Here is a 26,811-nt window from a genome sequence, read left to right as displayed (position 1 = left end):
GTCAATGACATCATGTCACCGTGTGGGACTGTGGGTCAATTAACCTTGTCAGAGTGGGCGCCATGATTCTAGTTTATGAGCTAGGTAGGCTACTGCCTGGGAAGGTCTCCCACTTAGAAGTATGATATAGGGAGGGGGAGTAGGTTGACCTCCCCACTGGAAGCCCGAGGTAGGTGGAGTGGGGGAATCTATCAAATAGCGCACCTCTAACTTTGTACAGTCCTAATGCAATTATTAAATTCAGTCACACTACGAAATGCTACCGAATAAATCACAATTCATTCATAATACTGTGAATATATAGTTTCATAGACATATTGTTGCATTGTTTTCTGGTTTGTGTGAAATTGTTAAGAATAATATAAAACCAGTCCACACATCACCAAGGTGAATTGGTTTAGTCTTAACTCTTGGTCAACAGTGTTGGGGGATGGGTATTGTATTGATGCTCAAGTGCCAAATCAACACAAATTTGTTTCTATTTGTCTTTGTTACTTTTTGATATTTTTGTATATATTTTTATATAGTCTTTTAAATGTTATGATTATTTGTGTTGTTCCAAATGTCTGAATAAAAATGAGTGCAGAAGGTTTTTTAAATTCTTTATTTTATTTGGCGGGGGCTCACTAAAGGGGGGTTCGCCCAGGGAGCCATACAAGCTAGAACCACCACTGCCAGTGTGATCCTATATGAGCCCTGGTCTGATATGTTCAAAGTGTTAAGGATGGATTGATAATAAGAAAATGGATCGTGTAAGAATGGGTCAGACTACATGTGTTTGGCCAACTTCCTAGCATCGCTGGATCCTGCCATGAGTTCATTACAGAGCTATGGTGTGGCTGAACACTCCCATACACCCAGTCTGCCATCTGCCCGGTACAGTTGAAACCAGTATTCAAAGAGCACACTTCTCCAGTGTGCCACCAGTGGCCATCGAAGATGAGCATTTGCCCACTGAAGTCGATTACGACGCCGAACTGCAGTCAGGTCAAGACCCTGGTGATGACGACAGGCACGCAGATGAGCTTCCCTGAGATGGTTTCTGACAGTTTGTGCAGAGATTCTTTGGTTGTGCAAACCCACAGTTTAATCAGCTGCCCGTGTGGCTGGTCTCAGACGATCCCGTAGGTGAAGAAGCCAGATGTGGAGGTCATGTTTATTTTCTGGCGTGGTTACACGTGGTCTGAGGTTGTGAGGTCGGTTGGACATACTGCCAAATTCTCTAAAAACATGGCTTATGGTAGAGAAATTAATATAATTTTATCTGGCAACAGCTCTAGTGGACATTCCGGCAGTCAGCATGCCAATTGCATGCTTCCTCAACTTGGGACATCTGTGACAATGTGTTGTACGACACACATGCAGTGGCCTTTACTGTCCCCAGCCCAAGGTGCATCTGTGTAATGATCATGTGGTTTAATCAGCTATTTGATCATTCATTCACCTGACAGGTGTGGCATATCTCGGCAAAGGAGAAATGCTCACTAACAGGGACATAAACAAATTTGTGAACAACATTTGAGAGAAATAAGCTTTGTGCGTCAGGAACATTTCTGGGATATTTTCTTATTTCAGCTCAAATACATTACATTACATTTACATTTAAGTCATTTAGCAGACGCTCTTATCCAGAGCGACTTACAAATTGGTGCATTCACCTTATGACATCCAGTGGAACAGCCACTTTACAATAGTGCATCTAAATCTTTTAAGGGGGGGGGGTGAGAAGGATTACTTTATCCTATCCTAGGTATTCCTTAAAGAGGTGGGGTTTCAGGTGTCTCCGGAAGGTGGTGATTGACTCCGCTGTCCTGGCGTCGTGAGGGAGTGTGTTCCACCATTGGGGAGCCAGAGCAGTGAACAGTTTTGACTGGGCTGAGCGGGAACTGTACTTCCTCAGTGGTAGGGAGGCGAGCAGGCCAGAGGTGGATGAACGCAGTGCCCTTGTTTGGGTGTAGGGCCTGATCAGAGCCTGGAGGTACTGAGGTGCCGTTCCCCTCACAGCTCCGTAGGCAAGCACCAAATACGGGACCAACACGTTGCAATGTTGCGTTTTAATATTGTTGTTCAGTGTAATTGTCTTATCAGGTGAATGATAATGGCAAGTAGAAGTAATCAATATTTTAAAAAATCTTTAAATTTGGTAGACAGTTAAATTATTTTGACCTCCCCAGAGTTCACTCTAACAGTCTATTTACTGGAAAGGTATCTTGGCAGCGTAGAGAACATTTTGCTGTTGAAAAACAATTCTACAGTTTGGCATGGAGCTGAGAGACAATTCAGCAGTTCTAAAGCTAATTTCCTGCAAATTCTCTGCATTTTGCCATGGCTAAGGCTGTTCATCTGCTCAAACATAACACAATCAATGGGCATGTGCACTGAATGCCTTTTATTTTTTTTTAAATCTCCCTGACTGTCAAGCTTTTATTTCGATTGTTTGTTCTCAAAGATGGTATTAGTAAAAAAAAAAAAATACATATTTTGGGGTTTGGGTCCTTTAAGTTGACACATAAATTACCACTTCAACAGCCTAAGAATTGTCTATACAGAAAAGCCCCTGTAATTAGTTCCAATGGCTGTAATTTCCTCCATACTAAAGGGATAGTTCGAGATTTTGTCAAGGAAGCCCTTTATCTACTACCCCAGAGTCGGATGAACAAGAACAGCTAGCATGCTAACTTTTCCTGGAGACTTTGACATTGTGTTACCGCTAGTTAGCGTTGGCTCATGAAACTACTTCTTAACTTCCTTCATATTGGACACAGAGACCTAATGGTATCCACAATGGTATGTATTCTGTTGCAGCTAGTGATATTCATTAAATAATAATTGTTCACATTAAAAAAATCCACCCCCCCCCAAATATTTTTCACCAAAACAAACAATGGCAGACTCCCTGCAGTACCTCAGGCCAGTTAACACCCCTGGTCTAAATGTTTTTTTTTCTCAACCTAAGAATACATAGTGTTCGAGTGTGATTTGCTCACCATCACAGCCTTGGAGTCCCAGGCTGGTGTGTGAGACCCAGGCAGTCTTCCTTCTCTGTGTTTTATGGGCTGTGTGGTGCAGTGACCTCCCTCTCACCCCGGTGCCACCCAGCCGGTGCGGGATTCAGGCACGCTCGGCCCTTGCCAAAACCCCACATCTGCTATCCATAAACGCCAGCCACTCTTTCCTTCTCCCTCGCCCACACTGCCTAACTCAACGTCTCTCTCACACTCCAGCATTTCTTCCTCTACAGCTCTTATTCTCATTTCCCAACTCCATAGATCTCATTTGCATTCTCTCCATCTCTGGTTTTATTCAGTTTGAACACTTCGTTGGTCCCTAAACAACTGCATTTGGGGCGGCAGGTAGCCTAGTGGTCAGAGCGTTGGGCCAGTAACTGAAAGGTTGCTGGATTGAATCCGAGCTGACAAGGTAAAAATGTGTCATTCTGCCCCTGAACAAGGCAGTTAACCCACTGTTCCCCGGTAGGCTTCAATTCTAAATAAGAATTTGTTCTTAACTGACTAGCCTAGTTAAAGATAAATCGGTTTAAAATTGATAGTGTTGGAGGGAAATTGTGTATGCGGTCTATACAGTCCCACATGTTACTGTAAAAACATTCTCCATGGCGTGTGGGGATATTGCCCGGCAGAGTTCCATTTTTCAGCAAAATCCTTCGCAAGGAGATTCCTGCAAAAATATTTTTTGAAGATGAGTCCCCCCACAATCATGAACAGCTAGCTAGAACAGGCACACCACACCAGTCTTCAGCTTTAAACAAGATGTGTTCAACACATCACCATTCAGTGCCCTTGCCTTCATCCATACGAGTAAAACAAAATGAAGCAGATAAATGGTGTTTCAGCAAAACTGTCCAGTGCTCCCGGCGTGCACCCCAATGCAATAGGCATTACTCTTGTGCGATTGTTTTAGCTTTATTTTTCAACTTTTTCCACACTGTAATCAAATTCGCAGTATGAAAAATGTTGAACTTTTGATCCCCTCCATTTCTTGGATCATGTTCCACCTCTCCAACCCCAAGTCTTCACCTTCTAGTTTCCCAGACATATTGGCATGCCTCTTTGGTGCAGTCCCAACAGAGACCCCAGATGAATAATGGAGCTGCGAGCATGCAAGAGCACAGTTTTATGATAAATATTACAATTCATAAATCAGTTTCTCCGTGGAGCACAAAGCATGGGATAGGGAGGAATGTAAAACTGTTGCGCGTCGTAGATCCAGAGCGAGAACATGGGTTCTCGCGTTCTCTGCTTGAGACTGACTGGTGGGGAAGAAGGGTCTTCAGCTCAGGGAGAGACCACCAGGGAGTGGAAGGGGGGCACACTATGTAGAGGTCTGAGACTATAACTAGTGTGGAGGATAAGCTGTGCACCAAAAAGGAATTTAAGAGGCACAAATTGTGGACATTTTTCTTTTTAAGTAGTCATGCACACTTTTTGCAAAAATAATAAATACAATATCAGAATAAAATGCAAAGACCTAAAGGAATGGTAGTGGAAAGAGCTGGAAAAGACTTCCTAGAACAGAGTGAGCAACGGACCTAAATGGGAAAGGCAAGCTTGTTCATCCAAAGTTGTGATCATTGTTGTTCACATTTTCCATTTGTGTCATTTGTGCCAAACATGTTGAAATTGAGAATGGAATCTGTACAACAGTATTATTGATCTGAACATGCTCTCTCTGATTATGCCTCAACATTGTCTTCATGTTTGATCAAGTTAGTGTTTGAGTACAGGGCCATAACAGTGCATGGCTCTCATATAATCAGTGAGTTCAGTTCCACTGTGTTAGTCACTGCAACAAAGAGCCTGTTTCCTCTTATACACTGCTGCCATCTAATGGCCAGGAAACAAACTAACTGGACCACAAGGACATTTTCCAAAGAAATAAAGAAACAAGTTATTGTCTAATTGGTTTTTATTTAATACACATTACAATCCATCTATTGGAGTGAAAATGTAATCACCACAGTCCATGCAACTCTCTACAGACTCCAACACACCTCTTGCAACAGACCACCACCTACTCCATGTCAAAATCATCCGGCACCTGAGTCCCTTCCCCCTTGACCCAGGGCAGGGGCAAAGGCACATAGGGGTCATATGTCCAGCGAGGATAGACCCTCTTATACAGGTTCATCATGACAGTATCCTGGGACCGCATTTGGCTGTCAAATACACACTTCATGTGTCCATGAGTACCTGAAAAACATACCCACACACAGGTTAAGGTCAGGTAGTCACACAATTGTCCAATGAAGGCAACACATTGTTTCATGTCACTAAACAGTATTGACAAGGTTCAGGATTTCTCCGTACCTAGGGCCTCCTTGATGTGTCCTCTCCTGCCCCACTTGGTTCTCAGCTCAACAGGCTTAAACCACAGGATGTCGTCTATCAGAGAGAAAAAAGCACAGAGGTCAGTTAACATGAAAATAAATAATGAAAACCACAGGTAAGTCAGAGCTATTTCCTTTCCACATTACGACAGTAGTTGTGGGCCAAAAGGCACCTATTCTCTATATAGTGCACCCTGTGGGCCCTAGTCAGACAGAAGTTATGTGGGTATTATTGGGAAACATGTGGTGCTTAGCTCAGTGACCCCTCACCCCTGTTGAAGAACATGTATCTGCAGACAGCGGACCGGCGGTTGATCTTGAAGGGGTGTCCACTCAACACGATCCTCTTCAGCACCACACGCTGGGGGTCACAGCTCAGCAGACTTCCTGTACCCACCAGGTCCTGCATGCCTGAGGGAGAGAACAAGAGATACTGGCTCAAATACAGACAGAACAGGAGAGATACAGGTAGAGACAGTGTGTTCCTCTGTCCTTCCCCCATCCTTAAACAGGTAGAGAAATACTAAGTCAGCCAAACATCACTATCCAGGCCCTTACCATCCTCCCTCTGTTTGAAGAGCAGTACCCCAGCGGTGGGGAATGTGATGGGGGCGTACACAGAAACCACCGTGGGGGCGTCAGCACGAAGGAAACGCTCCAGCTTGTGCTTGTCGGCTGGAGAGAGAGAGCCAATCACAGGTTAGATACAACACCGAGCAGACAAATAAATGGTTGTATAATAAGCCAAAACAATACTCCAATCCCCACAGAATGTCAGCATATCTGCCATACATTTTCTTCAATTTTGTTAAAGTTGTACTGTTTCCAGGTCCCCCTACCTGATGTGTGCTGGGAGAAGATGGGGCAGGCCCTGAACCTCCTGAATCCACAGTGGAACACCAGCTCCTCTTTAGACTTGATAGGGTCTGTGTTGCTGGGGTGTCTCCTCACCAGCATGTGCATCACTGACATCTGATCAGAGGATGGAAGGCAACCAAATGGTAAGAAGCTGGAAGAATAATTTCTAATGAACTATAGTGTTAAAACCATTAGCTAGAGTTGTTACAATTTATTTATACATGCGGAAAGTATTCAGAGCCCTATACGTTTTCCACATTTTGTTATGTTAGCCTTATTCTAAAATTGATTAAATATCATACTTTCAGTATTCGGCACACAATACCCCATAATGACAGGGAAAAGTTAGAATTTTTTTTGCAAATGTATAAAAAATAATATATATTTACATATATATTCAGACCCTTTGCTATGAGACTCTAAATTGAGCTCAGGTGTATCTTGTGTCCATTGATCATCCTTGATGTTTCTACAATTCAATTGATTGGACATGATTTGGAAAGGTACGTGTCTAGCTAAAGGTCCCACAGTTGACAGTGCATGTAAGAGCCAAAACCAAGCTACGAGGTCAAAGGAATTGTCCCTAGAGCTCTGAGACAGGATTGTGATCTGGGCAAGGGTACCAAAACATTTCTGAGTGGCAAGATTCTCTGGTCTGATGAAACCAAGATTGAAATCTCTGACCTGAATTGCCAAGCGACACATCTGGAGGAAACCTGGCACCATCCCTACGATGAAGTATGTGGTTGCAACATCATGCTGTGGGGATGTTTTTCAGCAGCAGGGACTGGGAGACTAGTCAGGATTGAGGCAAAGTACAGACAAATCCTTGATAAACCTGCACCAGAGCGCTCAGGACCTCAGACTGGGGTGAAGGTTCACCTTCCAACAGGACAACAATCCTAAGCACACAGCCAAGACAATGTATGAGTCCTTGAGTTGCTCATCCCGAGACTGGACTTTAACCCGATCTAACATCTCTGGAGACTGAAAATAGCTGTGCAGCGACGCTCCCCTTCCAACCTGACCGAGCTTGAGAGAATCTGCAGAGAAGAATGGGAGAAACTCTCCTAATACAGGTGTGCAAAGCTTGTAGTGTCATACCCAAAAGGACTCGATGCTGTAATTGCTGCCAAAGGTGCTTCAACAAAGTACAGAGTAAAGGGTCTGAATACTTATGTAAATGTAATCAGTTTTTATTTTTTATAAATTAGCAAACATAATAAAATATTGAATCAATTTTAGAATAAGGCTGTAACATAAAATGTGGAAAAAGTCAAAGGGTCTGAATCTGTTACGAAGGCACTGAATATAGACATACTACATCCAAACGTATGTGGACACCCCTTCAAATGAGTGGATCTGGCTATTTCAGCCACACCCATTGCTGACAGGTCTACTAGGTCAGTTAGGATCATCACATTATTTTATGAATGTGAAATGTCAGAATAATAGAGAATTATTTATTTCAGATTTTATTTCTTTCAAGTGGGTCAGACGTTCACTCAATTAGTATTTGGTAGCATTGCATTGTTTAACTTGGGTCAAATGTTACAGATAGCCTTCCACCAGCTACCCACAAGCTACCCACAATAAGTTGAGTGAATTTTGGCCCATTCCTCCTGACAGAGCTAGTGTAACTGAGTCAGGTTTGTAGGCCTCCTTGCTCGTGCACGCTTTTTCAGTTCTGCCCACAACTGTTCTATAGGATGAGGTCAGGGCTTTGTGATGGCCACTCCAATACCTTGACTTTGTTGTCCTTAAGCCATTTTGCCACAACTTTGGAAGTATGCTTGGGGTCATTGTCCATTTGGAAGACCCATTTGCGACCAAGCTTACCTGCCTGACTGATTTCTTGATGTTGCTTCAATATATCCATATCATTTTCCTCCCTCATGATGCCATCTATTTTGTGAAATGCACCAATCCCTCCTGCAGCAAAGCACCCCCACAACATGATGCTGCCACCCCCGTGCTTCACAGTTGGGATGGTGTTCTTCGGCTTGTAAGCCTCCCCCTTTTCCTCCAAACACAAACGATGGTCATTATGGCCAAACAGTTCTGTTTTTGTTTCATCAGACCAGAGGACATTTCTCCAAAAAGTGTGATCTTTGTCCCCATGTGCAGTTGCAAACCATAGCCTGGCTTTTTTTATGGCGGTTTTGGAGCAGTGGCGTCTTCCTTGCTGAGCGGCCTTTCAGGTTATGTCAATATAGGACTCATTTTACTGTGGATAACGATACTTCTGAATCTGTTTTCTCCAGCATCTTCACAAGGTCCTTTGCTGTTGTTCTGGGATTGATTTGTACTTTTTGCACTAAAGTACGCTCATCTCTAGGAGACAGAATGAGTCTCCTTCCTGAGCGATATGGCGTTTATACTTGCGTACTATTGTTTGTACAGATTAACGTGGTACCTTCAGGTGTTTGGAAAATTCTCCCAAGGATGAACCAGACTTGTGAAGGTCTACAATTGATTTCTTTTGATTTCCCCATGATGTCAAGCAAAGAGGCACTGAGTTTGAAGGTAGGCCTTGAAATACATCCACAGGTACACCTCCAAATGACTCAAATGATGTCAATTAGCCTGTCAGAAGTTTCTAAAGCCATGACATCATTTTCTGGACTTTTCTAAGCTGTTTAAAAGGCACAGTCAACTTAGTGTATGTAATCTTCTGACCCACTGGAATTGTGATATAGTGAAATAATCTGTCTGTAAACAATTGTTGGAAAAACGACTTGTGTCATCCACAAAGTAGATGTTCAAACCGACTTGCCAAAACTATAGTTTGTTAATAAGAAATTTGTGGAGTGGTTGAAAAACGAGTTAATGACTTCAACCTAAGCGTATGTAAACTTTCGACCTCAACTGTGTGTATGCGTGTGTGTATATAAAAATGTATACATTTTTCCCCCCTATGTAGTTTCTCTACACTTTATCAACATATTTAACAGCAGAAATGGGTTACAATTCTTAACTTTTAGACTTAAGACACAAAGTACATAATAATTCAGGAGTATCCCAATAGTGTATACCTTCTGTTCATGTGGCAGTAAGGAGACCAGCACCAGAGGCCTGCCTGCCTGGACACTCTCCATCACCGTGGGGGGAACATCCACTACATGGAGGGTCACATACCAGCCCACCTAGAGAGCAGAGTAAATAGATTGGGGGCACCGAGAGGGGACAGGGTTGAAACAGGATGTCACACACACACGGCAGACCCTTACCATGGCCCCCTCTTCCTCCTGCGCAGCCTCAGCTAGTACGCGGCGGCGTGTGCGCTCAAAGCTCTGAAACTGGAAGATGCGGGAGTAGTCTGCAGGCAGGTTCTCCAAGGGGTCCCAGGGGGAGGAGCGGAAACTCTTCAGGCCCCTGTAACGCTGGAACCTGAGCACACAGGAAATTAGCAATGTCAGAATATAGCTAAGTAATTACGCTGGGCCAATCATCTTGGAAAGTAAAGTTTGGGCGTTAACGGGATTGTCATATATAATAGACCAGATGTATGACATGTTTGGTGACTCCCCCCCCCCATGTGTTGCTGAAGAAAATGTTAGATATTGGAGTGCTGAAGCACTTTGATCAGAGGCCAGGATCAAGTCACTGGCTGTTACCCACATTCTGCTTGACCGTTCTTCCAAATGTAACATATCAACTCAATGTACAGGTAACTGCAAAAATAAAGGAAACGCTTCAGTAAATGAGGAATACAAAGTATTAAAGCAGGTGCTTCTACACAGGTCTGGTTCCTGAGTTAAATAATCAATTAACATCCCATCATGCTTAGGGTCATGTATAAAACTGCCCATTACCATGGCTAGAATAAGAGATCTCTGACTTTGAAAGAGGGGTCTCAAATGAGTATAGGGGGTTTAAAATGTGTGTGGGTGTCTCGGTCACCAGGTCTCAACCTACTTGATCACTTCCGGGAGATCCTGGAGCAGTGCCTAAGACAGCGTTTTCCACCACCATCAACAAAACACCAAATGACTGAATTATTTTGTGGAAGAACGGCGTCGCATCCCTCCATACAGATATGACAAGGTGCACTGAAGCCGCTCTGGCGGCCGAACGCTCTTTTGAGACATTTTCTGTTGGCGTTTCCATTTTTGGCAGTTACCTGTGTGTGAGCCATGGGTTGATGTTTTTTTCAGGGATCGGTTGAATGTTTTTGCTTAGACAGCGTTGTAGCCCACACTGAAAGCAGAGGGTCCTGTACAGTACTGAAAGAGAAGTAAGGGACCACTGTGTTTGGTAGTAGACGATATGATAGTCATGCCCTTACCTGTTCTTAGCCGATTGGTCGAGAGGGGTGTCTACTTCATCTGGGAACATTTCATTGGCCCGAGCCTGCCGGTATCGTTTTAACCCCTCCCCTTCCTCCGCCTCGTCCATGTGCTCATCATAGCGCTGGTCTGCTCCACCCTTGTCCGATGTGGAATTCAGCTCCTCCTCCTCCTCCTCCTCATCAGAGCCACCACCTGAGGCAGCATCCTAAACCAAACAGTAAAAGACAGGAAGTTTCTACTAGAGCTGGCAATTGCCAGGCATCTCACAATACGATATTATCACGATACTAAGGCGCCGATACGATATGTATTGCGGATCGATAGTGACTTTATTGCAATTCGATGTTCCAAACATATTGCCCACCATATGTCTGCTGTAGAGGGACAAGAGAGACATGAGAAAATGAGTTGATCATTCATAGAAATAAAAGTGCTGAAAAATTGTCTCCTTTAAAAAGAAGATGGAGAACAAGCTACGAAGGGGGGTACTGTAGTTTTAGTGCAGGTACAGCCAACTAACACACATAATATTGTGATTTTGTGAGGGGGCACCGGTTAGTTGAGGTAGTATGTACATGTAGGTAAAGTTATTAAAGTGACTATGCATAGATGACAACAGAATAGCACTGGTGTAAAGAGGGGAAAAGGGAGGCAATGCAAATAGTCTGGGTAGCCATTTGATTAGATGTTCAGGAGTCTAATGGCTTGGGATAGACGCTGTTTAGAAGCCTCTTGGACCTAGACTGGTGTTCCGGTACTGGTTGCCGTGCGGTAAAAGAGAACAAACAGTCTGACTAGGGTGGCTGGAGTCTGACAATTTTTAGGGCCTTCCTCTGACACCGCCTGGTTATAGAGATCCTGGATGGCAAGAAACTTGGCCCCAGTGATGTACTGGGTCATATGCACTACCCTCTGTGGTACCTTGAGGTTAGAGGCCGAGCAGTTGCCATACCAGGCAGCGATGCAACCAGTTAGAGGTCGACCGATTTATGATTTTAACGCCGATACCGATTATTAGAGGACCAAAAAAGTCGATACTGATTTAAATCGGCCGATTTAAAAAATAAATAAAAATATGTATATATATATATATTTTTTTTTACATATATAAATATATATATATATTTTTTCATGTATTTGTAATAATGACAATGACAACAATACTGAATTAACACTTATTTTAACTTACTATAATACATCAATAAAATCTATTTAGCCTCAAGTAGATAATGAAACATGTTCAATTTGGTTTAAATAATGCAAAAACAAAGTGTTGGAGAAGAACGTAAAAGTGCAATATGTGCTATGTTCAGTTCCTTGCTCAGAACATGAGAAAGCTGGTGGTTCCTTTTAACATGAGTCTTCAATATTTCCAGGTAAGAAGTTTTAGGTTGTAGTTATTATAGGACTATTTCCCTCTACCATTTGTATTTCATTAACCTTTGACTATTGGATGTTCTTATAGGCACTTTAGTATTGCCAGTGTAACAGTATAGCTTCCGTCCCTCTCCTCGCTCCTCCCTGGGCTCGAACCAGGAACACAACGGCCACATCGAAGCAGCGTTGCCCATGCAGAGCAAGGGAAACAACCACCCCAAGGCTCAGAGCGAGTGAAGTTTGAAACGCTATTAGCGCGTGCTAACTAGCCAGCCATTTCACTTCGGTTACACCAGCCTCATCTCGGGAGTTGATAGGTTTGACGTCATAAACAGTGCAATGCTTGACGCACAACGAAGAGCTGCTGGCAAAACGCACGAAAGTGCTGTTTGAATGAATGTTTAGGCGCCTGCTTCTGCCTACCATTGCTCAGTCAGATACTTGTCTGCTCAGTCAGATTTTATGCAACACAGGACACGCTAGATAATATCTAGTAATATCATCAACTATGTGTAGTTAACTCGTGATTATGATTGATTGTTTTTTATAAGAGAAGTTTAATGCTAGCTAGCAACTTACCTTGGCTTACTGCATTTGCGTAACAGGCAGTCTCCTTGTGGAGTGCAACGAGAGAGAGGCAGGTCGTTATTGCGTTGTACTAGTTAACTGTAAGGTTGCACGATTGGATCCCCCGAGCCGACAAGGTGAAAATCTGTCTTTCTGCCCCTGAACGAGGCAGTTAACCCACCGTTCCTAGGTCGTCATTGAAAATAAAAATGTGTTCTTAACTGACTTGCCTAGTTAAATAACGATTAAATAAAGGTGTACATTTTTCCCTTTTTAAATCTGCAAATCGGCGCCCAAAAATACAGATTTCCGATTGTTATGAAAATTTGAAATCGGCCCTAATTAACCGGCCATTCCGATTAATCGGTCGACCTCTAGTCAGGATGCTCTCGATGGTGCAACTGTAGAACCTTTGAGGATCTGAGGACCCATGCCAAATCTTTTCAGTCTCCTGAGTGGGAATAGGTTTTGTTGTGCACTCGTCATGACTGTCTTGGTGTGCTTGAACCATGTTAGTTTGTTGGTGATGTGGACACCAAGGAACTTGAAGCTCTCAGCCAGCTCCACTGCAGCCCTGTCAATGAGAATGGGGGCATGCTCAGTCTTCTTTTTCCTGTAGTTCAGTCATCTCCTTTGTCTTGATCACGTTGAGGGAGAGGTTGTTGTCCTGGCACCACATGGCCAGGTCTCTGAACCTCCTCCCTATAAGTTGTCTCGTCGTTGTCGTGATCAGGCCTACCACAGCAGCAAACTTGATGGTGTTGGAGTTGTGCCTGGCTGTGCAGTCATGAGTGAACAGGGAGTACAGGAGGAGACTGAGCACGCACCCCTGAGGGGCTCCTATGTTGAGTCTCAGTGTGGCGGGCCGTCCTCACCTGGGGGTGGCCCGTCAGGGAGTCCAGGATCCAGTTGCAGGGGGGGTGTTTAGTCCCAGGGACCTTAGCTTATTGTTGAGCTTTAAGGGCACTATGGTGTTGAACGCTGAGCTGTAGTCAATGAATAGCTTTCTCACATAGGTGTTCCTTTTGTCCAGGTGGGAAAGGGCAGTGTGGAGTGGGCATCTGTGGATGTGTTGGGGCGGTATGCAAATTGGAGAGGGTCTAGGGTTTCTGGGATAATGGTGTTGTGAGCCATGACCAGCCTTTCAAAGCACTTCATGGATACAGATGTGAGTGCTACGGGTAGGTAATAATTTAGGCAGGTTACCTTGGTGTTCTTGGGCACAGGGACTATTGTGGTCTGCTTAAAACATATTGGTATTACAGACACAGACAGGGAGAGGTTTAAAATGTCAGTGCAGACACTTGCCAGTTGGTCAGTGCATGCTCGCAGTATACGTCCTGGTAATCTGTCTGGCCCTGCAGCCTTGTGAATTTTGACCCTTTTAAAAGGTCTTACTCACATCTGCTGCAGAGAGCATCACAGTCTTCATGCATGTTTCAGTGTTTTTTGCATCGAAGCGAGCATATAAGTAGTTTAGCCCGTCTGGTAGGCTCGTCTCACTGGGCAGCTCTCGTCTGTGCTTCCTTTTGTATTCTGTAATGTTTTGCAAACCCTGACACATCCGACGAGCGTCAGAGCCGGTGTAGTACGAGTCGATATTTGTCCTGTATTGACACTTTGCCTGTTTGATGGTTTGTTGGAAGGCATAGCGAGATTTCTTATAAGCTTCCAGGTTAGAGTCTCGCTCCTTGAAAGGGTCAGCTCTAGCCTTTAGTTCAGTGCGGATGTTGCCTGTAATCCATGGCTTCTGGTTGGGGTATGTAGGTATGGTCACTGTGGGGACGATGTCATCGATGCACTTATTGATGAAGCCAGTGTCTGATGTGGTGTACTCATCAATGACATCGGAGGAATCACATCGACAGGGCTGTAGTGGAGCAGGTTGAGAGCTTCAAGTTTCTTGCCAACAAACTAACATGGTCCAAACACACCAAGACAGTCAGAGGACACAAAGCCTATTCCCCCTCAGGAAACGGAAAGGATTTGGCATGGGTCCTCAGATCCTCAAAAGGTTCTACAACTGCACCATCGAGAGCATTCTGACTCGTTGCGTCACTGCCTGGTATGGAAACTGCACGGCCTCCGACCGCAAGGCGCTACAGAAGGTAGTGCGAACAGCCTAGTACATCACTGGGGCCAAGCGTCCTGCCATCCAGGACCTCTATACCAGGCGGTGTCAGAGGAAGGCCCTAAAAATGGTCAGAGACTCCAGCCACCCTAGTCATAGACTGTTCCCTCTGCTACCGCACGGTAAGCGGTACCGGAGTGCCAAGTCAAGAAGCATTTTGGACCTAAACAGCTTCTACCCCAAAGACTCCTGAACATCTAATCAAATGGCTACCCAGACTATTTGCATTGCCCCCCTTACACTGCTGTTACTCACTGTTTTATTTATGCATAGTCACTTTAATAACTCTACCTACATGTACATATTACCTCAACTAACCGGTGCCTCCACACATTGACTCTGTTCTGGTACCCCCTGTATATAGCCATGCTACTGTTATTTCACTGCTGCTCTTTAATTATTTATATCTATATTTTTTACTTAAAGTGTTAACTGCATTGTTGGTTCAGGGCTTGTAAGTAAGCGTTTCACTGTACGGTCCACAACCGTTGTATTTGGCGCATGTGACAAACTTTATTTCAACAGTCTCTAATCTGTAGGTATCTGAAAAAGTTTATTCCGGGAAGATTACAGGTTTCCCTCAGCAAATCAAAGGAGGCAAAGGCCCCTTCTATAAATAGATCCCCTATGGTACTGGTCCCTAGCTCTCCCCATCGCTCAAAGGTGTTTTCAGGGTGCGAGGGGGAAAAGGAGGGATTCCTGGCAACAGGGAGCACGAATGAGATGGGTCTGAGGTCAAAATGGAACTTCATTTGTTTCCAGATTCGGAATGTGCTGTGTATAATAGGACTGTTACTATAAAGTGACATCTTCAAATTGATAGGTGACAAAATCACAGCGCCAATAGAGAAGGGGTGACACTCCTCACGTGCTGTTACGTTTTGGCTAGATGACGGAGGTGTGTCACCCAGCCAAAACGTAACAGCACGGAGGTTAGCAGCCCAATAGTCAAATATTATATTTGGGAGAGACAATCCTCCTTCCATCTTGACTTCCAGAGGTGTTTTTAAACCTATCCTATAGTGGGATGTTCGGGAATAGGGAAAGCAGTTATGGGAGGACCATCACAAGTTTCTACTGCAGAGCTATATACCTCTACATCATATGTAATGTGAACAACGAGGCCAAGTATTTATCAGCCTCATATCCAGTAATGAAGTTAGAAAAAGTGTACAAGTGGCTCTACTGGAAGTGGCATTACAGTAAGCAAGAGATACATGAGAGGGGGGTCCACTCTGCATGGGGCTGATTCACAACCTTCAGAACAATCCCAGCTGCAATAATAATCCTGATCAACCCCAGCACCATTTCCTCCATTGTTAACATCTAGGATGGTATATCCCGTCTAACCCCGACATCAAACATATGCTAATAAATATTCAAGAAAATAGATGTAGCGGAACGTTTGACCATAGCAGAATTTACCCCCTTCTTTCAAGCTGCGATGTTATAAATAAATGGCCGTCCCCATCTCCTGGTCCAGACAGGAAGTTGTGTCCGATAAGAAGGAAGTCAGGAGGCTTCTCTCGGGACCCCTGCTCCAAAACACTATTGTTGCCACGGTGAGCAGCCTGGCACTACAGCCCAGAGGCAGACATTGTGAAAATAAACAGTGGTGGTGCGCCACACTGTGCACTAACCACGGGTCACGTATACACTGTTCCACCCCCAACCCAACTGTTCGACACCAATCACTGTCCTGTCCGAGCTGCTTTCCCCTGACGTCTTCCGCATCACCCCACATCAGTTCAGACGTCTCAACAATCAACTCAGACTACCAACGGATCACCCACACGTCTCCCTCACACGTCTCCCTCACACGTCTCCCTCACACGTCTCCCTCACACGTCTCCCTCACACGTCTCCCTCACACTTCTCCCTCACACGTCTCCCTCACACGTCTCCCTCACACGTCTCCCTCACACGTCTCCCTCACACGTCTCCCTCACACGTCTCCCTCACACGTCTCCCTTACACGTCTCCCTTACACGTCTCCCTTAATGGTTTCACTATCGCCACGGCAACAGGCAGAGGGTAATCAAACACTTTAGCAGTGCACCCAATGCCTTGGGACAGGCTGTCAGCACAACAGTTGTCGCTCTTTCTCTTGTATTAAAGGCTACACGGACTGAGTTGACCCTTGTATTTATTTTTGCACCATTTCTATGAACACTCACAAGACTCTACACAACATGCACACATTCATACAGACTCGACACACACACAAACATCCTGAGGCCTAGTCATCTTACCCCTGTACATATCTTCCTCTACACCCCAGTATCCCTGCACATTGTTAATGCTATTGGAACTGACTCTGTATAAAGCTTCTTACTTTCTTGTGTTCTTATTTCTCATGTGTTTCTGTTCTACCCTGTTATTTTTAGTATTACATTTGTGGATTACTGCATTGCTGGGTTCAGAACTTGCAAAAAAAGCCTCTCAATGTACTTGTGCAAGTGACAACGTGAAACTAATGCTACACTGGCCAGAAAAACAAAGAAGTTTCTTCTGTGCAGCCGTGTCAGTGTCCCAGGATGTGGAGTGGACTCACTACTCACCACTTGAGAGTCAAGGTCCTCTCCATCTATGGACTCCTCCATCATCAAATCCTCATCCTCCTCATCGTCAGTACTCTCTTCATCCTCCTCGCCATTCTCATCCTCCTCATCCACAATCCACGTGGCCTGGTAGTCTGATGTCCCTTTGGGCACCTTCATTACACGCTTGCTCTTTCTGGCCTCTGGGGGAAAGAACATTTATTAGAGCGGTTTATTACATTGTAAACTCAGAGACAATAATAAACTCAATGTGTTGACACGAACCTGTTCAAAGTACCCATACAATGGATGCCAACAACAGCACTGCGACCATAGATCTATCATGTAACTCAACGTAACGACCCTCTATAACTCCGCCCTCTCTCTCCCTTTACCTTCAGCCTCCAGCAGTTCAGTATCAGTGGGCCAGGTCTGCTCTCCATCCATGGGGTCTACCTCTGCCTCGGCCTGCAGACTCTCCCTGCGAGCTGGGTCTGCCTTCATCAGCAGCCGCACTGACGCCACCTCCACACCACCATCCTGAAACCCAGAGAGCAGTTAGCACCTACTGTCAACGAGCAGAAGCAGCGCTGATTAATGTCTCAACTATAGTTTGTAAATGCTTCATTAAATCACTGTCAATTTTCAATGTAATGATATCAGCTAGTGACCATCTTCCAATAATGACGTAGAAAAGATCATCCATGTTTTTGCCACTTGTAGATTAGACCACCACAATGCTCTACTCTCCATCTACCTGGACAAAGCACCAAATAAACTTCAGTTAGTGCTAAACACGGCTGCTACAATATTGACTAGAACCAACATATGTGTACATATTACTCCAGTACTAGCCTCTCTACACTGGCTTCCTGTTAAGGCTAGGGCTGATTTCAAGGTTTTACTGCGAATCTACAAAGCATTACATGGGCTTGCTCCTACCTATCTCTCCAATTTGGTACTGCTGTACATACCTACACATACGCTAAAGTCACAAGACTCAGGCCTCCGTATTGTCCCTAGTTTCTAAGCAAACAGCTGGAGGCAGGGCTTTCTCCTATAGAGTTACATTTTTGTGGAATGGTCTGCCTACCCATGTGAGAGATGCAGACTCTGTCTCGACCTTTTAAGTCTTTATTGAAGACTCATCTCTTCAGTAGGTCCTATGATTAAGTGTACTCAGGAGTGTGAGGGTGAACAGAAAGGCACTGGAGCAACGAACCGCCCCTGCTGTCTCTACCTGGCCGGTTCCCCTCTCTCCACTGGGATTCTCTGCCTCTAACCCTATTACAGGGGCTTACTAGTGCTCTTATATGCCATCCCTTGGAGGGGTGTGCCACTTGAGTGGGCTGAGTCACTAACGTGATCTTCCTGTCCGGTTATGCACCCCCTCGCGTTCGTGCGGAGGAGATCTTTGTGGGCTATACTCAGCCTTGTCTCAGAGTGGAAAACAGCAGGTGGTCTGTTGACATCCCTCTAGTGGTGTGGGGGATTTGCTTTGGATAAGTGGGTGTGGTTATATCCTGCCTGGTTGGCCCTGTCTGGGTATATTGTCGGACAGGGCCACAGTGTCCAAAGAATCCACGCCTCAGCCTCCATTATCTATGCAGTAATAGTCTACGTGCCAGGGGGCTAGAGCCAGTCTGTTATATCTGGTATACCGTGTGGATTTAAGTGTGCTCCCTCTAATTCTCACCCCCCTCCTGGAGGACCGGAGCCCTAGGACAATGCCTCAGGCCTACCTGCCCTGATGACTCCTGGCTGTCCCTGTCCCCCAGGTGCTGCTGCTCCAGGTTCAACTCTTCTGCCTTTGGAACCCTGACCTGTTCACAGGATGTGCTACGTTGTCCAGGACCTGCTGTTTTACCACTCTCTTTCTACCACACCTGCAGCCTCGACCTCTGAATGCTTATCTATGAAAAGCCAACTGACATTTACTCCTGAGGTACTGACCTGTTGCACCCTCTATAACCACTGTGATTATTATTTGGCCCTGCTGGTCATCTATGAACTTTAGAACATCTTGAAGAACAATCTGGCCTTAAATGGCCATGTACTGTTATAATCTCCACCCGGAACAGCCAGAAGAGGACTGGCCATCCCTCAGAGCCTGGTTCCTCTCTACCCAGTACAGTCAGAAGAGGACTGGCCATCCCTCAGAGCCTGGTTCCTCTATACCCAGTACAGCCAGAAGAGGACTGGCCATCCCTCAGAGCCTGGTTCCTCTCTACCCAGTACAGCCAGAAGAGGACTGGCCATCCCTCAGAGCCTGGTTCCTCTCAACCCAGTACAGCCAGAAGAGGACTGGCCACCCCTCAGAGCCTGGTTCCTCTCTAGGTTTCTTCCTAGGCTCCTGCCTTTCTAAGGAGTTTTTCCTAGCCATTGTGCTTCTACATCTGCATTGCTTGCTGTTTGAGGTTTTAGGCTGGGTTTCTGTATAAGCACTTTGCGTTATTTTCTGATGTAAAAATAACTTTATAAATAAATGTGAGACCCACCTGCATGTCTACATCTCCTTCCTTCCCTGGCTTGGCAGGGCGAGGGGTCATAGAGTTGAGGGGAAGGGGGTCTATGGGAGCATCGATCTGACTGAGCAGGAAGTCTCCAAATCCAGAGATGTGTACCAGCCTGTCCACCTGCAGAGGGCAGCCTCGGACATACCCAGACACACGCAGGGTCCCTAGGCCCGTGGGGGCTCCCCCACTCCCCTCAGAGCTGTTGGGGGTGTAGGAGACCTGCTGGGCCAGGAGGTGAGGCCGACGGGAGCGGAAGCCCAGCCTCCTCTGCCTCTGTGCTCCCAGGTGTCTTAGCATCAGTGTGGCGTCCTGGTCTGAGTCAAGGGGGAAGAGGCGCGCCCCAGGGAAGCGGATTTCAGATATCTTGGCCAGTGCCCGCCGTGAGTCCACACGCTTCTTCACTGCCAGATCTGAAACACCCTGACACACAAGAGCTGGGGGAGAAAGAAGTGGAGGTTATATAGGACAGAGATGACAGCAGAGAGGAGGTTATATAGGACAGAGATGACAGCAGAGAGAAGTGGAGGTTATATAGGACAGAGATGACAGCAGAGAGAAGTGGAGGTTATATAGGACAGAGATGACAGCAGAGAGAATTGGAGGTTATATAGGACAGAGATGACAGCAGAGAGAAGTGGAGGTTATATAGGACAGAGATGACAGCAGAGAGAAGTGGAGGTTATACAGGACAGAGATGACAGCAGAGAGGAGGTTATATAGGACAGAGATGACAGGAGAAGTGGAGGTTGTATAGGACAGAGATGACAGGAGAGAGAAGTGGAGATTGTATAGGACAGAGATGACAGGCGAAGTGGAGGTTATATAGGACAGAGATGACAGGAAAAGTGGAGGTTGTATAGGACAGAGATGACAGGAGAAGTGGAGGTTGTATAGGACATAGATGACAGGAGAAGTGGAGGTTGTATAGGACAGAGATGACAGGAAAAGTGGAGGTTGTATAGCACAGAGATGACAGGAGAAGTGGAGGTTATACAGCAGAGAGAAGTGGAGGTTGTATAGGACAGAGATGACAGCAGAGAGAAGTGGAGTTTATATAGGACAGAGATGACAGCAGAGAGAAGTGGAGTTTATATAGGACAGAGATGACAGCAGAGAGAAGTGGAGGTTATATAGGACAGAGATGACAGGAGAGAGGAGGTTATATAGGACAGAAATGACAGCAGAGAGAAGTGGAGGTTATATAGGACAGAGATGACAGCAGAGAGAAGTGGAGGTTATATAGGACAGAGATGACAGCAGAGAGAAGTGGAGGTTATATAGGACAGAGATGACAGCAGAGAGAAGGAGGTTATATAGGACAGAGATGACAGCAGAGAGAAGTGGAGGTTATATGGGACAGAGATGACAGCAGAGAGAAGGAGGTTATATAGGACAGAGATGACAGGAGAAGTGGAGGTTGTATAGGACAGAGATGACAGGAGAGAGGAGGTTATATAGGACAGAGATGACAGCAGAGAGAAGTGGAGGTTATATAGGACAGAGATGACAGCAGAGAAGTGGAGGTTATATGGGACAGAGATGACAGGAGAGAGAAGTGGAGGTTGTATAGGACAGAGATGACAGGAGAGAGAAGTGGAGGTTGTATAGGACAGAGATGACAGGAGAGAGAAGTGGAGGTTGTATAGGACAGAGATGACAGGAGAAGTGGAGGTTGTATAGGACAGAGATGACAGGAGAGAGGAGGTTATATAGGACAGAGATGACAGGAGAGAGGAGGTTATATAGGACAGAGATGACAGGAGAGAGAAGTGGAGGTTATATGGGACAGAGATGACAGGAGAGAGAAGTGGAGGTTATATGGGACAGAGATGACAGGAGAGAGAAGTGGAGGTTATATGGGACAGAGATGACAGGAGAGAGAAGTGGAGGTTGTATAGGACAGAGATGACAGGAGAAATGGAGGTTATATAGGACAGAGATGACAGCAGAGAGAAGTGGAGGTTGTATGGGACAGAGATGACAGGAGAGAGAAGTGGAGGTTGTATGGGACAGAGATGACAGCAGAGAGAAGTGGAGGTTATATGGGACAGAGATGACAGGAGAGAGAAGTGGAGGTTGTATAGGACAGAGATGACAGGAGAAATGGAGGTTATATAGGACAGAGATGACAGCAGAGAGAAGTGGAGGTTGTATAGGACAGAGATGACAGCAGAGAGAAGTGGAGGTTATATGGGACAGAGATGACAGGAGAGAGAAGTGGAGGTTGTATAGGACAGAGATGACAGGAGAAATGGAGGTTATATAGGACAGAGATGACAGGAGAAATGGAGGTTATATAGGACAGAGATGACAGCAGAGAGAAGTGGAGGTTATATAGGACAGAGATGACAGCAGAGAGAAGTGGAGGTTATATAGGACAGAGATGACAGCAGAGAGAAGTGGAGGTTATATGGGACAGAGATGACAGGAGAGAGAAGTGGAGGTTGTATAGGACAGAGATGACAGGAGAGAGAAGTGGAGGTTGTATAGGACAGAGATGACAGGAGAGAGAAGTGGAGGTTGTATAGGACAGAGATGACAGGAGAGAGGAGGTTATATAGGACAGAGATGACAGGAGAGAGGAGGTTATATAGGACAGAGATGACAGCAGAGAGAAGTGGAGGTTATATAGGACAGAGATGACAGCAGAGAGGTGGAGGTTATATGGGACAGAGATGACAGGAGAGAGAAGTGGAGGTTGTATAGGACAGAGATGACAGGAGAGAGAAGTGGAGGTTGTATAGGACAGAGATGACAGGAGAGAGAAGTGGAGGTTGTATAGGACAGAGATGACAGGAGAGAGAAGTGGAGGTTGTATAGGACAGAGATGACAGGAGAGAGAAGTGGAGGTTGTATAGGACAGAGATGACAGGAGAAGTGGAGGTTGTATAGGACAGAGATGACAGCAGAGAGAAGTGGAGGTTATATGGGACAGAGATGACAGGAGAGAGAAGTGGAGGTTGTACAGGACAGAGATGACAGGAGAGAGAAGTGGAGGTTGTATAGGACAGAGATGACAGGAGAGAGAAGTGGAGGTTGTATAGGACAGAGATGACAGGAGAAGTGGAGGTTGTATAGGACAGAGATGACAGGAGAGAGAAGTGGAGGTTGTATAGGACAGAGATGACAGGAGAAGTGGAGGTTGTATAGGACAGAGATGACAGGAGAGAGAAGTGGAGGTTATATGGGACAGAGATGACAGGAGAAGTGGAGGTTGTATAGGACAGAGATGAAAGTGGATGCAAAAAGTGTAAAATAATCAGTATAATATCTACAGTAAGTAATCTACTAAACATTTAGGTAATCAGCAAGGGGAGAGGTTAAGTTGAACAAAATCCAGTGCACTGTGGATAGCTTGTATGGAAGCTCACCATGGGCTGGTAGCCCCTGTGAAAAGAGACAGGAGAGGCAGTGATCTCCATAGCTGTCCCAGCCTTCTGTAGAGTCCAGCACAAACACCAGACTGTCTGCTACCTTCACCACGTCCAGTAGAGAGTGCATGTCAGCTAGAGAGAGAAGGGAGAGTGAGGGAGGACAGAGTCAGGGGTAATGCTATTGGATAAGTACTAGTGTCAGCATCGAATGGTGGCAGGGAGCCTCGGTGTTAAGAGCGATAGGCCAGTAACCAAAAGGTCACTGGTTTGAATCCCCAAGTCAACTAGGTGAAAAATATGCCAATGTGCCCTTGAGTAAGGCACTTATGCAAAGCAACTTACAGGTGCAAGTAGGGTTAAAAGTTTCTGCTAAGTTATTACAATGTAAATGTAAGTTAATTACTCAGAATGCCCCTTATAAATGTTTGGTACAGTCAGATATGGATTAAACTAGCATTTACATGAACTATAAATCAGTATCGGGTTGTTATCTATGGAACTTTAGTGTTGACAACACAAACACATTGTAGTATCCAAGTCGGTGAGTTACCTGTGTCTGGGCGGAGGAAGGTGAACCTCTGTTTGAAGCGGGGCATGACCAGGCCAAAGCTGTCACTGACCCCACACACACTGTTCTCCTCACGCACCAGCCCGCCAGCCCCCTCACACCGCAGCAACCTGGTCACAGCCTCAGCATCCACACCTGCATGGAGGGCGACCACAGCCACCAGATGGGGTGGACCATCCCTGCTGCCCAGACGACGCTTCTCTGTCAGGACCTGGACAGGACAGAAGTGACACGTAGCATTAAAGGTAGACTCAGCGATGCATGAAGTAATAGCAAATTCGGGCCGTTTCAACAACAACTAAGAGCGCATCTATTTTACTTCTCTGTTTTGGTCCCGTAGCTACCACGTTGTAGCAGACACTCTGCGTGAATGCAACGTTTTGCATCACATTCATCTGGATATCTGCGGTGCTGCGCGTTGGAATTTCATAACACTGAGTCTACCTTTACCTTGTCCGATTCATATCATTGTGGTGACATTGTGTCAAATGCAAGAGTATCTTACCAGGTCCTTCTTATTTCGCCGCAGCTGGTTGGCTTTGTGCCTTTTGTCCATCTTTCTCGTCTCTTTCCTCTGTTTCTTGGTAAGAGCCGTCACCGACACTCTACCTGTTGGGGATGGCATCGTTTAAAGGTGAAGGACAGATCCGGGTGGAAATAAATGAAAGGGCTTGGCTACCAACATGTGCACTAACAGAGAATTACAGTTGATGTAAGGGACTAAACTCCACGGTTAAGGAAGAATCTGATGACCACCAGAGACCAGGCTTTGTGGAATCTAGCTCTGACTACATTGATTCGCCCAATGTCAATACTTCAAAAAACGTCAATTATTTACTGCTTACCGTGTACCCACGTCTGTCTTCTGTAGTTGTGTCTTTGTTTGCTGAAATCTATACATTTTCAATAATAATCTAATTGAACCACGGTTTGCTTATTGCTGTTGCCCTAAGATGGCAACAAGGAAACAGTATTTGATTAACGTTTATTGAAAAAGTATGGATTTCAGCAAATAACAAAAGACGGTAGGTAACTAGAGGACAAACATGGGTAGGCGTTAGGTAATGTTACTTTTTTGACATTGGATGAATCGATGAATTCGGAGCTCGATCCCATAAAGCTCGGTTTCTGTTCCACTCGATCAGAAATGTCCTTCACCATCGAGTGGAGTTTAATCCACTAATGTAAGGGGAGTTTTGAGAATGGTCATCAGACCTGTCGATGTGATTAGACAGACACTACCAGGAACTGTTAAATGAGTCGTCTAGACACATAAATGCGTCTCTACCTACTGAATTGTAACGTGATGTGCAATATTTTCATATCGCAAACTAATGACGATGGTCGTTTGATTTCATCAGTTACCATGTGTCAAGGCTTGAAGGCTAAACTGTTACATGAGTGACATTACACGGGTATTTTAAAATATGACATGAAAGTATAGTTTCCACAGCTAAAGATTCTTCTGAAACATAACTTGAAAGCACGTGTTCGGCAGCACAGAAGCAGCATGTCCATGGTTAAAACCAGCGACAGATAGGGAGGGACACATTCCTCCGTCACAAACTTACCCTTGTTCTCCCGTTCGATTTCTCCTTTAGTCCGATGCTTTCCATGTTTATGTCCTTTGTTTTTTTGTTTATAAACCCCAGCTCGATGGCCCTGTTGTTGTTCTGCACCAGACACCATTTTCGCCACGAGCGTGCGACAGCCTGCCAACTTTGATGACGTAGTCTACTTCCGCATTTGAACTTCTTCTCGCGCAGTGTCGATGTGCTTTGGTCAAATAGGGGTGCTGGTGCCATCTACTGTTTTTCGCAAAAAATGACTGTTGTCATTAATGAAGTAAATGTGGATTCAGGTCCTGCTTTATCTATCTCTTGATAAATTGTCCAGTCATTTTACCAATAACCTCGAAGGGCGAATATATTTTGTCTAACACTTTAGGATTATTTGATCAATAGTTCTGATATGTACATTTTGGATAGATATCAGTGTGGATGTTAGAATGATGAAACATTTCACATTCTCTAGCTATGTCACAACATCATTATCAGGTTACCTATGGAATGCTGTGCAAAATATCTCATGAGTTCACATGCCCCATCCTCAGAGCAGAGTGGGAGAAATGAGGAAAGGCACACTCCTTATACGGCAGGGGCAGAGATATGATTTGAAGGAAATTCTTGGCAGGAAAGTACTACTGAGTTTTTTATTTTTTAATGTCACAGTTTTTCTTCTTCTTAGCGAACACTTGAAAAGCTTTGGATAGGCTACATCTAGCGCCCTGTCACCCAGCCTCTATTCTAAATTATATCCTTTTGTAAAAGGGTATATTTAATAGAATTATCTTTCAAAATCCTCTGTGTTAATCTGGATGCACCTTTGATATACAGCACTGTATTCTTCATGATCACCTTTTTTAAATTTAGCATCAGACTTAAAACCTGCTGTAGCAGTGCAGCACTGTTGTATCTCCCATGCATGACATGGATTGAAAGGCTTCCTGTTCACTTGGATAAAGAGCCTTATTGGTCGGGCTGGCCATCTGGTTGTGAGCCAAACAAGGGCACAAGCTGCTTATCTGGAGCACCAATTGGTTCACTTTAGTTTAGAAGAGAAAGTTGTTGGCAGCTTTTTTTCACTGCTTCACAGTCACAATAACCATGAATTAGTCTAAGACAACAGGTTTCTTAATGTAGGATCAACTGGATTAGCCTGTAATGCAATTACAAAGCAATTACATACTAATTTGCCATGTAATATCTAGTGTGATTACAGTGTTATTACACAAGTCTCTAATACTCCACTAGGGTGTTTTTGTGTGAAATGGTACAGACATTGATTTCACAAACCTAATCTGTGAAGGCTGATGTACAAGGATGAAATAATGGCTTATAATATGGCCATATGATCATAACTCATTATAAGTTGTTGCAGACACATAAACATGATATGCCCTACACATGAGCAGCAAACCAATAAAAAGTCTAAATGACAACCCTAGATCTGTTGTCATCTGAGCATACTAGTCCTGCTAATATCGCTGATACAATAAGTTGGCCGTTTTCGTTTTTGTTTATATATATATTTTTGTACTTTTACCCCCTTTTCTCCCCAATTTTGTGATATTCAATTGGTACTTACAGTCTTGTCCCATCGTTGAAACTCCCCTACAGACTCGGGAGAGGCGAAGGTCGAGAGCCATGCATCCTCCTGAACATGACCCTGCCAAGCCGCA

At 44.9% G+C, this 26,811-nt stretch overlaps 1 protein-coding gene and 1 long non-coding RNA gene across 4 annotated transcripts; one reads left to right on the top strand and one right to left on the bottom strand.

Annotated features, from left to right (window-relative positions):
• Positions 1 to 4,908: 4,908 nt before the first annotated feature.
• Positions 4,909 to 25,320, bottom strand: tsr1 (TSR1 ribosome maturation factor). Its single transcript, XM_035742914.2, has 15 exons — positions 25,142 to 25,320; positions 24,076 to 24,179; positions 23,553 to 23,781; positions 23,000 to 23,134; positions 19,611 to 20,062; positions 17,508 to 17,652; positions 17,134 to 17,315; positions 10,494 to 10,702; positions 9,436 to 9,595; positions 9,241 to 9,351; positions 6,187 to 6,319; positions 5,906 to 6,022; positions 5,618 to 5,758; positions 5,328 to 5,402; positions 4,909 to 5,210 (listed from the first exon to the last, which is right to left on the bottom strand). The coding sequence occupies exons 1-15, from the start codon at positions 25,257 to 25,259 to the stop codon at positions 5,032 to 5,034; spliced, it is 2,490 nt and encodes an 829-aa protein (XP_035598807.2). The 5' UTR covers positions 25,260 to 25,320; the 3' UTR covers positions 4,909 to 5,031.
• LOC127930497 (uncharacterized) lies at positions 20,776 to 22,978 on the top strand. Of its 3 annotated transcripts, XR_008138085.1 has the most exons (4): positions 20,776 to 21,265; positions 22,072 to 22,147; positions 22,326 to 22,477; positions 22,698 to 22,978. It is a non-coding gene; the product is annotated as an uncharacterized LOC127930497 (long non-coding RNA). The 3 variants fall into 3 exon arrangements; XR_008138084.1 differs by lacking the exon at positions 20,776 to 21,265 and having other exon boundaries at positions 21,431 to 22,147; XR_008138083.1 differs by lacking the exons at positions 20,776 to 21,265; positions 22,698 to 22,978 and adding an exon at positions 22,626 to 22,692 and having other exon boundaries at positions 21,431 to 22,147.
• Positions 25,321 to 26,811: the final 1,491 nt, after the last annotated feature.

Source organism: Oncorhynchus keta, chromosome 1, assembly GCF_023373465.1.
Source record: "Oncorhynchus keta strain PuntledgeMale-10-30-2019 chromosome 1, Oket_V2, whole genome shotgun sequence".
In the NCBI taxonomy this organism is placed as follows: Eukaryota; Metazoa; Chordata; class Actinopteri; order Salmoniformes; family Salmonidae; genus Oncorhynchus; species Oncorhynchus keta.
Note: the sequence above shows the minus strand (reverse complement) of the source record. Positions and strands in the feature narration are given on the sequence as shown.

Bases quoted from the DNA above. Each gene is read 5' to 3' on its own strand.
- tsr1 (XM_035742914.2), bottom strand. From the start codon at position 25,259: ATGGTGTCTGGTGCAGAACAACAACAGGGCCATCGAGCTGGGGTTTAT. The intron at 9,352-9,435 runs GTAAGGGTCTGC...TCTGCTCTCTAG, and splicing joins AGGAGGAAGAGGGGGCCATG to GTGGGCTGGTATGTGACCCT. The intron at 5,759-5,905 runs GTAAGGGCCTGG...TCTCTCCCTCAG, and splicing joins CTTCAAACAGAGGGAGGATG to GCATGCAGGACCTGGTGGGT.